Source organism: Podarcis cretensis, assembly GCF_951804945.1.
Source record: "Podarcis cretensis genome assembly, chromosome: 12".
Classification (NCBI taxonomy): Eukaryota; Metazoa; Chordata; class Lepidosauria; order Squamata; family Lacertidae; genus Podarcis; species Podarcis cretensis.
In genome coordinates, this window is record NC_137181.1 from 57,153,414 (window position 1) to 57,165,813 (window position 12,400).

The 12,400-nt window shown below is 42.7% G+C and overlaps 1 protein-coding gene across 7 annotated transcripts in view; it reads right to left on the reverse strand.

Moving 5' to 3' along the window:
• ELMO1 (engulfment and cell motility 1) overlaps positions 1 to 12,400 on the reverse strand; it is a 291,965-nt gene that overhangs the window by 98,502 nt on the left and 181,063 nt on the right. Inside the window, exon 1 of one of the 7 annotated variants that reach the window (XM_079947574.1) lies at positions 360 to 446. The exons of 5 other annotated variants lie outside the window; for them this stretch is intronic. Coding sequence is in view for 1 of the 2 variants with exons in the window: in XM_079947573.1 (XP_079803699.1) it covers positions 348 to 363 (16 nt within the window). In the remaining variant the exon portion in view is untranslated. Of the gene's footprint in view, positions 1 to 347; positions 447 to 12,400 lie in introns of those variants that run through there. One more of the 7 variants, XM_079947573.1, reaches the window with a different exon arrangement.

Consider the following 12,400-nt stretch of genomic DNA (forward strand, 5'->3'; position numbering starts at 1 on the left):
AATCTGAGCTAACAATATTTGTTCTTAACAGTCTTTAGAAGCACCCTACTGCGGGTGCTTCCCGAATAAAACAGGAGAGAGTCAACTCTTCACACATCTGGCTTGTTTCCTAGGTACCTTGATTTCTTTAAGAAAAAAAACTATCTAGTTTCAAGACTAAGCAAAGAACAAGTCTAGGATTCCCCCCCCCTCTCATATCATATCATATAGGTATCAGAGAAGTGACAATTGCGAGGAAGGTCTCAATGAAATTTGAAAAGGTGCAATGTAGCCTAAAACATTATCCAGAGTGGTTCACAGAAACTACAATTCCGGTCTACACACATAGCCTTAACCTGTCCTCCTACTGTCTGATCCACTCATACTGTCTTTGGAGATCAACCTCTTTTACATGACACGACTGACCTTCATATTGACCCAACTGCCTAGCAAGCCAGCAACTGGCGTTGTCATGGTTTCACACAAGTCACAGTAATGATTGTGACAGCAGCCAAAGCCCAACCAATCCCTGCCAGCTCATCTGCATGCTTGGTTTAGTAAAGACAGAAGGAGACATGCAGAAAAAGGACATTGGTTAAACCGACCAGGTTGTTGTGCCCAATCTGTACAAGGTATAAAGGTAAAGGTAAAGGTACCCCTGCCCGTACAGGCCAGTTGTGTCCGACTCTAGGGTTGTGCACCCATCTCACTTAAGAGGCCGGGGGCCAGCGCTGTCCGGAGACACTTCCGGGTCACGTGGCCAGCGTGACGAAGCTGCTCTGGCGAGCCAGCACCAGCGCAGCACACGGAAACACCGCTTACCTTCCCGCTAGAAAGCGGTACCTATTTATCTACTTGCACTTAAGAGTGCTTTCGAACTGCTAGGTGGGCAGGAGCTGGGACTGAACGACGGGAGCTCACCCCGCCGCAGGGATTCGAACCGCCAACCATGCGATCGGCAAGCCCTAGGCACTGAGGTTTTACCCACAGCGCCACCGGCGTCCCATGTATACAAGGTATACTTTGCCATTATTACCCATATGGCAAATACTGGCTGGCCTAGACCAAGTCAGACTAATGGTCCATCTCGCATAGCGCTGCTGCCCACCCTGATCTGGCAGGAGATCTCAGGTGTACCAGGCAGGTGTCTTTCCCAGCCTAACACCTGGTGATGCCAGAAATTGAACCTATGATTCTTGCATGCAAACAGCTGCTCTACCCGGGAGCCCTTAGCCCCTCTACATGTATTGTGCACGCATAGTTAGTCATGGGGAATGGCCATCTGGATTCAGGCATGGCACAATATCCAGAACTCAAATCCACAGCAAATCTTGAACTGGCAACCTAAGAACTGTGAGGCAAATATTCTCCTTGTGGATCACCACACACAACACCCCCCCCCAAAAAAAGTTTGGAGATGAATTAGTATATAGGTCCAGACTGAGGCTATTCACTTCCCGTTTCCAAGGTATTTGTAGCATATTTTGTCAAAACATACGCGGGTGGCGTTGTGGTCTAAACCACCGAGCCTCTTGGGCTTGCCAATCAGAAGGTCGGCGGTTTGAATCCCCGCGACGGGGTGAGCTCCTGTTGCTCGGTCCCTGCTCCTGCCAACCTAGCAGTTTGAAAGCACGCAGTGCAAGTAGGTAAATAGGTACCGCTCCGGCGGGAAGGTAAATGGCGTTTCCGTGCGCTACTCTGGTTTTGGTGTTCCGTTGCGCCAGATGCGGCTTAGTCATGCTGGCCACATGACCTAGAAAAACTGTGGACAAACACCGGCTCCCTCGGCCAGTAAAGCGAGATGAGCGCTGCAACCCCAGAGTTGTCTGTGACTGGACTTAACTGTCAGGGGTCCTTTACCTGTACTTTTTTTTTTTTTGTCAAAACATAATCTTCAATCATACACCCCTTTGAAGGAGATTGCCAAAATAATAGTACAGTGGTACCTCGGGTTACATAGGCTTCAGGTTACAGACTCCGCTAACCCAGAAATAGTACCTCGGGTTAAGAACTTTGCTTCAGGATGAGAACAGAAATCGTGCTCTGGCAGCAGGAGGCCCTGTTAGCTAAAGTGGTGCTTCAGGTTAAGAACAGTTTCAGGTTAAGAACGGACCTCTGGAACGAATTAAGTACTTAACCCAAGGTACTACTGTAATATGAAAAAGCAAGGTCAAAGTCTGCAAAGGCTCATAGTGAAGAGGCTCAGCCTCTCTTTCCACCTGAATTAATCACTGGTAGGGGAGAAGGAAAATGGTGGGGGAGGAAAAAACCTCTGAAATCCTTCTGTTTCCACACAATGTAGGGTCCAAGCAAATCTAGAGAGAGCCAGTGTGGTGTAGTGGTTAAGAGCAGTGGACTTGTAATCTAGGGAACCGGGTTCGCTTCCCCGCTCCTCCACATGCAGCTGCTGGGTGACCTTGGGCCAGTCACACTTCTCTGAAGGCTCTCAGCCCCACTCACCTCACAGAGTGTTTGTTGTGGGGGAGGAAGGGAAAGGAGGATGTTAGCTGCTTTGAGACTCCTTAAGTGGAATGAAAGGCGGGATATCAAATCCAAACTCTTCTTCTTCTTCCTCTAGTCCAACCCCCTGAAATGCAATGTGGGGCAATGTGGGGCTTGGACCCGTGGCCCTGAGATTAAGAGTCCTCCTCCTCCTCCTCCTCTTCTTCTTCTTCTTCTTCTGCAACTGCTTGTGACCTCCCCAAGCCAAATGCTTGGAAGCAAATGGTCAAATGCTGTTCGGTTCTGTTATCTCATTTCCATATTGTTACTGGCAGGAAACTGAGTTTGCCTACCGCACTCTGAACACTTGAGGCCCATGGCTGGTTCTGTACAAAGCCACAGGGAAGCAATTCAGGTGCGATCTACATTAGTTTGCCCTCAGGTGATAAAATGTTAATAGTCCCCACAAAAATCTGATACTAGTAACATCTCTATCTAAAAGTGTCATCCAAGTCAAAATATAGATTAAGATTGCAAGGGTACAGAAATGGTAGGCTGGTCCTATATAACACAATCCCTCCTCGTTTCTTGCCTTCTTTATTCATCCCCTTTAAGTCTTCACATAAGATGCACGTTAAAAAATAATTGTCAAGAACAGCCAAGACCATTCTTTCAAATACCCAGCAGAACTACAACAGTAATTGACAAGAAAGAATGATTTTGCAAGTGAGCAGTAGCGAGAAGACTGAAAGCAGGAAAAACAAAGGAGCAGATGGAGGACGTGGCACACCAAGCCAAGAAGGAGACAGTTCTAAGGCGCATATGCTGCCTTGAATTATTCAAGGTTATGATCTAAAAGGGAATTTATTACAAATGAGTATTGCCAGGTGCCAAAAATTCACCTGAAGTTAGCTGGGATCTTATTATCCTGCAGCCCCACTGTATTTAACTGACATCGCTTACTGCAAACCTCATTCATGGAGATGGAATGGGTTGATTTTGCGATGTAAAATTGTCCTGCTGGCAGCTCCATGCGCTATTTGTTATTGTCACAGATCTTATGCCTGGTGTTTTAAAAGCCTCTTTTGAGTTGCTATGTGCATGCCAATTTTACATCAGTTTCAGTCCTGAAAGAGCAATTGGGTGTCTTCCCAAATGCCCGAGGAATACTTGAAGACCAACATTTTGCTACTCAAGAGAGATATTTGCTTAGACGTCAGTAAACAGGATGTAAAGCTCATGTCAACAAAAAGTTACATATCAGGCCTCAGATTAGGCCTGCACAATTCTTTATCCGCTAAACAAAAAATGCAGCCCATCAACCCAATGCCACCAGCCTGTTAGGGCCTTGATAAATCAGCTGTTTTTGCTAATGCCTGTGATGACCAAAACAGAAGGCTTGTTAAGAACCTAGCAAGCAACATTATATGACTATTGGGCTATGTGTGGCTTGGAACGTCAAAAGCCTTTGCATTGGGACCTATGCATATTGAGCCTAATTGGCTAAGTCCAAACTTTGAACACTTTGATTTTGTGGGACAGAGACTACCTGGAGGCTTGTATGAAAATTTGACCCACTCACAAGCAAACAGTGGTGGAACTCAGGTGTGGGCTGGACTTGTACAATCTTGTTCATTAACTACTGTTAAAGTACTATGTGAAACGATGTTGAAAAGTCAGAGATGGTCCAAAAACAAGTTCAGGCACCAAGTCATTATTGTGCTGGAACATCTGCAGTAATTCTGCAGCCCAGCTCATCAGCTGGTCCACATAGCTTCCAAAATAGATGCCTGAGGAAAGGGTTGCCCAAGATTGCCCAGGGGACTCATTAAATCAATATGTCCTTAAGGCACTCGGCTATCAACCAGAGCCTAGCTGTTATTATAAACCTGTTCTTGCCTAGGAGACTCCTAAGAGAGGGTTAGCTGTACAAAATCTCTTGCCCAAGGGCGAATTCCTTGAGAACGCAACTGGACTTCATTTTTGATGATATATCCACACTGCAGATGAACTGGCAGAATTGACTGAACTGGATATAATCTAAACAATTATTTCCTTGACAAGGAAATGAGAAGTGTGTGTATGTGTAGGCATAATTAAAAGCCCACATGGCAAATGATACTGAGTTTGGCTTGGGGAAATCCACCACACATTTAATTCTAAAAATCTGACAACCTAGTTATGTTATTAAGGATGACTCTCCAAACTGCATTCATGAGGAAACTGTGAATCACAATGCAGAAAATTCCTCTGATATTGTGAGATGTTTCAGAAGTACATATAGGTCTATCACATATATTATATTATCAGTACAATGGCAGGAAGCTGGTTTTAGCTAGATTCCAAGTCTTCTTGCCATGTCCTTTTGCTAAATTGTAAAAAGGTTCTTAATGTTGTATATATTCTGCTTCACATTATTGTCAGCTGGAAAAAAGATTGAATGCAGAATAGGCTGAGCATTGCAGGTTTCATAACACGTTGAGAGCCTGATAACTGCCCTTGAGCAGAAACATGAAAATTCTGATATATTCATTCTGTACAATTTGTGTTATCTAAAATAAGCCTCCTGCTTTGCTAATATAAGGATTACTTTATGTTGGTCATATTGCATAAGATCTACAGGTGTAATGCTAGAAAAGAATTGGCCTGGATTCCATTTGCTTCTTCTTTGTCTCTTGATGCCTTTGTGTCACTGGAGATATTTTGCTTCCTCCAGTAGTATCGTGACTGGACCAATATCGTAAGTCCCCAAAATGGACATGGGGCACAATGAGAGACCCTATAGACCTTATGAATGCCCCAGTGCTTTTGTTTCCACTCCATCATACGGTGTTTTCTGCCATCCCATAATGTCTAGGAACATGGTATCTTCAAAATGAGAGTTGAGATTCTCAAGGTTAACTAAATTCCACAGGAGAGAACAGATTATATGCTTTTAAGGAAAGCCTACCAGCAGACAAAATACACACCTATTAATTTTTGTTGTTGTTGTTTAGTCGTTTAGTCGTGTCCGACTCTTCGTGACCCCATGGACCAGAGCGCGCCAGGCACTCCTGTCTTCCACTGCCTCCCGCCTATTAATATATACATTTATTAAATAGTTCCTTATAAATGCAATCAACTAAAAAGCACAGGAGAAAACTGCTCTTTGAAAATTACTATTGTTTCCTACAAAGAGTACAGTGGTGACCCGCAAGACGAATGCCTCGCAAGACGAAAAACTCGCTAGACGAAAGAGTTTTCCGTCTTTTGAGGTGCTTCGCAAGACGAATTTCCCTATGGGCTTGCTTCGCAAGACGAAACGTCTTGCGAGTTCTCCCCCCTTTTTTTCCTTTTTCTAAGCCGCTAAGCCGCTAATAGCCGCTAATAGCGCTAATCCGCTAATAGCTGTGCTTCGCAAGACGAAAAAACCGCAAGACGAAGAGACTTGCGGAACGAATTAATTTCGTCTTGCGAGGCACCACTGTATTTAATCTGCCATTAACAGTAATCACAAAGAAGAACAGTTGGGAAATACAAATATGATCAAATGACTTATAACCTAATCCTCCATACTGTTTGCCTGCCATCCTGTGATCTTCCCGATCACAGAGTGGGAAACTTGATGATCTTCAGATGTTGCTGGACTACAACTCCCATCCTCCTTGACAACTGGTCATGCTGGCTGCGGCTGATGGGAGTTGGAGTCCAAGTTTCCTCACCTCTGCTCTAGACCAACATAGAATTTAGAATGCTTAGCACACTAAAGTTTACACCTTCAACAATGTCTGCAAACAATTAGTTAAGCATAGGAGGATAAATTATTTTAACTCATCACATTAAATAAACCAAACAGGCAAAGGCTGAAGTGCCAAAGCAGCTTTTAAATTACAGATTCCTTAAGGGCATTCTCAGTGCACAAACATCTTTACTGATGCCTTTGTTGAGCTTCACACATTTAGAGTTTTATACCTCTTTCTGCCACTAATTAGTACAATTCAGATGAAATCAATCTCACACTTACAAAAGAATTATATTAGCTAGATTGCCATATTGCTTTTACTTGCTAACTCAGAATACCACAGTAACAAACCTCCCTACCCCTCAAATATCCTAATCAAAGAATCTGAGCCTTTGAATTAACACATGATACATGAAATTCATTTCAGGGCCCTTCAATGCTACAAGGGAGCTTTGTGGATTAGGAGCATAACCCTTTGGGTTTTTGGATTTTGGTGAAGACAATACCTTTTCTGAAAGTTTCAGCTTTGTTTGAAACTTCAAAGCATATATAAAAACTTGCTCCCAGATCGTGGTTTCTATTGTTTTGGAGACATGGATTGCACTTCCAAACAATCAGCAAAATAAGAGTTTTGTGCTACATGTCTGCTTCTGCTTTTTGACTTTTCAGCACTCACATGCAGTGGGTCTAGCAATGGTCATACAATCACAGATATCATCTGCATTAAACAACAGCTAGTACAAATCATAGTTGGCAAATCTATTTCAAACCATGCTTTCTGATTCTGGTTTGTTGACCAATTTCAAACTATAGCTGATCAATTTGAACAGTTTGCCAAACCTTCATAATATGAACATATGCAACCATTAACTCTAATTACTACTAGAGCTGAGCTGAAAGAGGGAGGTAATTTTCATTAACATTTTCAGACACTGAAAATGTGCAGGTGCGGCTAATTTCTCAGTCAGGAGGCAAACAATAAGAAAGAACTATCTGTGCTGAATTCATCACAGTGATGGAGACTTATTACACCATAAGAGCTGTAGTGTGCTCCACTGTAATAGTATTGTTTCCTGCACTAAGGATATCTTAAGTCAAAACTGTATTCCTTGAAGGATCCTATTGCCATTCCTGTTCTGAATGTTTAATGTAGTAGGAATCGACAACAATTTTAAAGCAACATAGATGGAACCAGTTGTACTAGCTCAGTGCTCAAGTGAAGCAGCAGCTGAAAGTCACATCTTCAACCACTGATAAAAGAAAATAGAATCAACTGTCTTCAATAAGTATCCGATCTGAGTTGATGAGGCAACTCAGGATAGCTAGTCTGGAAAAAAGTAATAACGTATCAATGCAACTGGCCATAACTACATATTTTTCACTACCCTGATATTTAAGAAAGTTTCCTTTTCAAGATACGTGTGTAGCAGGTAATGATACTGTCTGTTGTTTCACTTAATAAATGGCACCGTTCAATGGTTTTGGTGAATGACCAAAGAACTTCAGCCTACTGCAAATGTGACTGTGATATATGTTTCACAGTGAATGCAGTGTCCTTTTGGCACAGAAACATTGCCACAAGACAAATTGTGGAAAATGATTGGTTTGGTAACAAAAATCAACTGTTATCAGAGCTATTCATTTGTTTCCCATCCAACTTCACTTTGCTCTCCATACAGTAATCAAGGAAATTGTACATAGTTTAAAGATTTAAATATATTGGAAGGCTATATAGTGCTTTTTAAGACGAAGCGTCCCAGCTGAACATTGCAAAGGCCTCATCAGTATTCCAAGAAACTCGCAACTGCCCTGCAATGCAACTACTGTACATTGTGACAGAAAGCACTTCCTTTTAAATGCCCTCATTCATCATTCATGAATGAAGAAGGATGGGTCATACTAGAAGGGCAAATAACTGGAATTCAGAACAGCTGAGTTCTGTTGCTGCCTAAAACAAGACAAAAAATCCTATTACAGATATCCTGTGTTGTTAACTTTTACGACACCCCTTTTTTTTTTTTGGCCAGTATGCCATTTTTCTCGATTGCATAAAGATGGTTATTTCTGCTTCAGAAGATTTTACAGTAAAACAGAAATATTTGTAATGGGAAAACAAAACCCTTTACATGTTTCCCATATTACCTGCCATGCCGAACTGGCACTGGTCAAGAGTTTGTCTTTGCAAGAAGGAAACACCTCTCTGGATTCAAAATGTTTTAACCTCACTGATGTGCATTATACCCAGACACTTGAACACATGTAAAGAAGCACACATGGTGTATGCAGTTATCCTTTGTTATGAGAACTCCCCCTCTTCTTTCTGTGTCTGCCTTGGGTTTCCCTCTCTTGATGATATATTTTCCGTTATGAGACTTGTTCAATAGTTTGACATGGGACTTGCCCTATCTTCAAGGAGAGTGAAGACCCACCTCAGACTGCCCATGCTGTTGGTTGGGCACAACACTGAGGTTTCAAAGACACAGCTGTGGGTGCCATGCGGCCTGCCCAGTGTTGCCTAAGGGAGCCTACTGTCCTTGAGATGTACTATCCCATTGCCTGGTTTGAAGAAAGATGCAGTCCTTCATCTCACACAACAAAACGTCTTGGGCTGGCTCTGATTAGCAGAAGCAGTATCATAGACTAGAATTATTATTAGTTCAGACCTGCCAAAAAAGTTGAAAAACATCTTCATGTATGCGACAATGGCCGTGAGAGTTCTGGTAGTACAAGGATGGAAGACTGAAGAAACCCCAACTAAAGAATCATGGCAAGAAAAATTGATGGACTATGCAGAACTGGCAAAACTGACATATAAACTACGGGGACAAGGGTAACTGTGACTTTAAGGATGAATGGGAACCCTTTACAAAGTATCTGAAGATGCAACAAAGCGAACTGGACTCCTTGGCAGGTTTTGAATAAACATTCACAAACTTTTTATTGATAATAATCAGCTACACTGGTGCCTCACAAGACGAAATTAATTCGTTCCGCGAGTTTTTTCGTCTTGCGATTTTTTCATCTTGCGAAGCACGGACTTTGGAAAAGCTTCAAAAATCACCGAAGTCTTCAAAAACCTCAAAAAAGGCTACCACACCGCGTGCTATGAGTTGCTCCTCAAAGTGAATGCACGGTTTTAAGAAAAAGGAAACAAACTTGCAAGACAAAGGAAACAAACTTGCAAGACGTTTTCGTCTTGCGAAGCAAGCCCATAGGGAAATCCGTCTTGCGAAGCAACTCAAAAAACGAATAACTCTTTCGTTTTGCGAGTTTTTTGTCTTTCGAGGCATTCGTCTTGCGAGGTACCACTGTAAATAGTTTGAGGATCTATACAATTTTGTAACATGCAGAAAACAGCATTCTTAGAGAAACCAAAGACTGGAACTGAGGGAAGTCGGGGGGTAGGGTGGGGTGGGGGTTGTGTGGGAGGGGGGAGGGAGGAAAAATGGGGGGGGACAAGGATGGTAAGTTTTTGGATAATATGTCTTGTTATAATTTTGAATATATATTTTTTTTAAAAAAAAGAATTATTATTAGTTCAAGTGGGTTTTCACTTTATATGAAACACCCCTCTTTTCAGGAAGTTTGGCAAATTTCATTCATTCATGTCAAATATTTGGATGGTGGCGGCTTACATTCAAGAACATGGTGGCCTCAATATCGTGCATCCTTATCTAAATGATGTCAGATTCAAAGGTGGGGAAACTTCCCAAACGTATCAAAGCCAATAACTAACCAACCCATAATTACAGAGTTACTTTATTTTATTTTTGCATTAGGAGAACAGCTGCTGAAGACAAATATTTGCATAGCAAAATAATTATGGAGAACAAACGAATTTTAACTATTCCCGTGACTTGAGAGCAACAGCAACGTACACCAATATATTTTTGGAGACTAATCTTTTTGCTTTATTGTGGAAAGATTCACATATAATGGGAATATGTACGCTACAGTCAAAGTGATGGATCGCCATCGTTTGTACCAAGAGGATTCTAGCCTTTAAAAAGCCTATTAACTGATCCCTACTTCGTATGAGTCACTACAGAACATTCCATTAGGATGTATTTTTCTGGGCATGATTTTTGTGTTGCTGATGAATCATTCATCAGTGAGTCAGTCTTCACTACAGAAAAGAAAGGTGTGTGCTTTCTTCTCTAACAGAAGATCACACCCAAACTAAGGATGAGGGAGGCTATTCTGCTCTTCCATATGTTTAAACACAGACCTACACCAACTACATAAGCAGGAGTCAGGTTTTAAGAGCAAAAGGGATGTGTGGCCGTGAAGTACAAAACTCTATCTCCAGCTGCCTACCAAACCCCTAGTCACTCGTGGGTATGTGGCTGCTTCTTCCCTTCTTCCCAGCATGCCTTTCTGTAAAGACTTTCTTTTCCTGTCCCTCAAACATCCCCCCCATCACCATGGCACCCTCTGTCTGCCCAGGCCCAAGATTCCTCTTAGATGGGCCATCAACACATTTTATCACGTTCATGCCTCTATTATTAAGCTTGGAAGGAAGCTTAGCCTATACTTTTCCACTTGGCCTCCAACCTTCCATTCAATGCTTCAAATAATCAAAACCCTAAAGGTAACGGTAAAGGGACCCCTGACCGTTAGGTCCAGTCGTGGCCGACTCTGGGGTTGCGGCGCTCATCTCGCTTTATTGGCTGAGGAAGCCGGCGTACAGCTTCTGGGTCATGTGGCCAGCATGACTAAGCAGCTTCTGGCGAACCAGAGCAGCGCACGAAACACTGTTTACCTTCCCACCGGAGCGGTACCTATTTATCTGCTTGCACTTTGACGTGCTTTCGAACTGCTAGGTTGGCAGGAGCAAGGGTCGAGCAACGGGAGCTCACCCTGTCGCTGGGATTCGAACCACTGACCTTCCGATCAACAAGCCCTAGGCTCTATAACAGTATGTCTTTTTGTCTGTCCTCAGTTTTCCAACATTCAGATTGATTAGGTAACCCTGTCTTCTACTATTATATGTAAGGAAGGAAAAATTCTCCTTAGCCACTTGCTGCACAACATGCATAATTTTATACACCTTGCGTGCATTCCAACTCCCCATTTTTCTAAAACCAAAAGGCCCCAAATCTTGTAACTTTTCCCCATAGGCCAGTTGTTTCAGGCAGTTGTTTCATCTCCCTGATCATTTTGGATGCCCTTTTCTGAACCTTTTCCAGCTCTGCAATATTCTTTCTTGTGTGCAGCAACCAGAACTGTGTGCACAGTATTAAAAGTGTATCCACACCACAGATTCCTATAAAGACATTAAGATGATGGGTGTTTCAATTCCTTTCCATAACAAGGATGCTGGGTTTTTTTTTCTACACAAGCTGCATACACACTGGCTCAACATTTGCACTGAGCAAACCACCACAGCCCCAAAATCTCTGTCCTGGTCAGTCACTGCCACTGCTTTTGTACAAATTGCGTCCTATTTCTTTTTGCTTCTTCCATTTCAGCATGCACAAAATCCTCAAAGGAAAGGAAAAGAGCTTGCAAAGACAACATAATCTGCTTCCCAAAAGGCAACTATTCCAGTACTGCAATGCCCCTCATTTAAACTTTTCCTTTGAAAAGAAATTATTTGCTCAGGAGCCAGAATTAGCTCAGCTACAAAGGGTTTGTATTTCCCTCCAATTATTTAGTCTTATAAACAAGAGCTATGGACTACACTTTGTCAGGACAGACATAAGAATATTGCCAGGAAACCCTTTCATAGAATGAAAACACCCTGTGCACAATTTTAATGGCGCTCAATTGTGCCTTAGTTTCTCTGGTTAGTTTCCAGGTAGGCATCAGAGGGACAGGTGAGGCACTGAATCCATCTCTAGTGGCCTGGATGGCGCAAATGGCCCCTTGGCTTTTTCCCTCTGATAGCTGCCTTACGGCTCACCCAAACTCATCTTCATCTGCACTTTCCAGTCACAGGTGTGAAGAAGAAGAAGAAGAAGAAGAAGAAGAAGAAGAAGAAGAAGAAGAAGAAGAAGCTCTTAAATGGTCTCAGCAATCCATGGAAAACCCTAATTGCCATTTGTTCCGATTCTGCATTAAAGAGCAGCTTTTCCTGGGGAAAGTGGTGAAGCAAAAATCAAAGGGCTCAGACATGGACTGGGAAAGCGTGGACCTGTGCCTAGAAAACGTGGGGCAAAATATAAGTGTGGATGAGCCCTTAATCGTGGCCATTCCCAGCAGGTCATTATACAACTTATACCTGCATTTGCTTGCTTTCCTCTCCCCTTTCCCTTC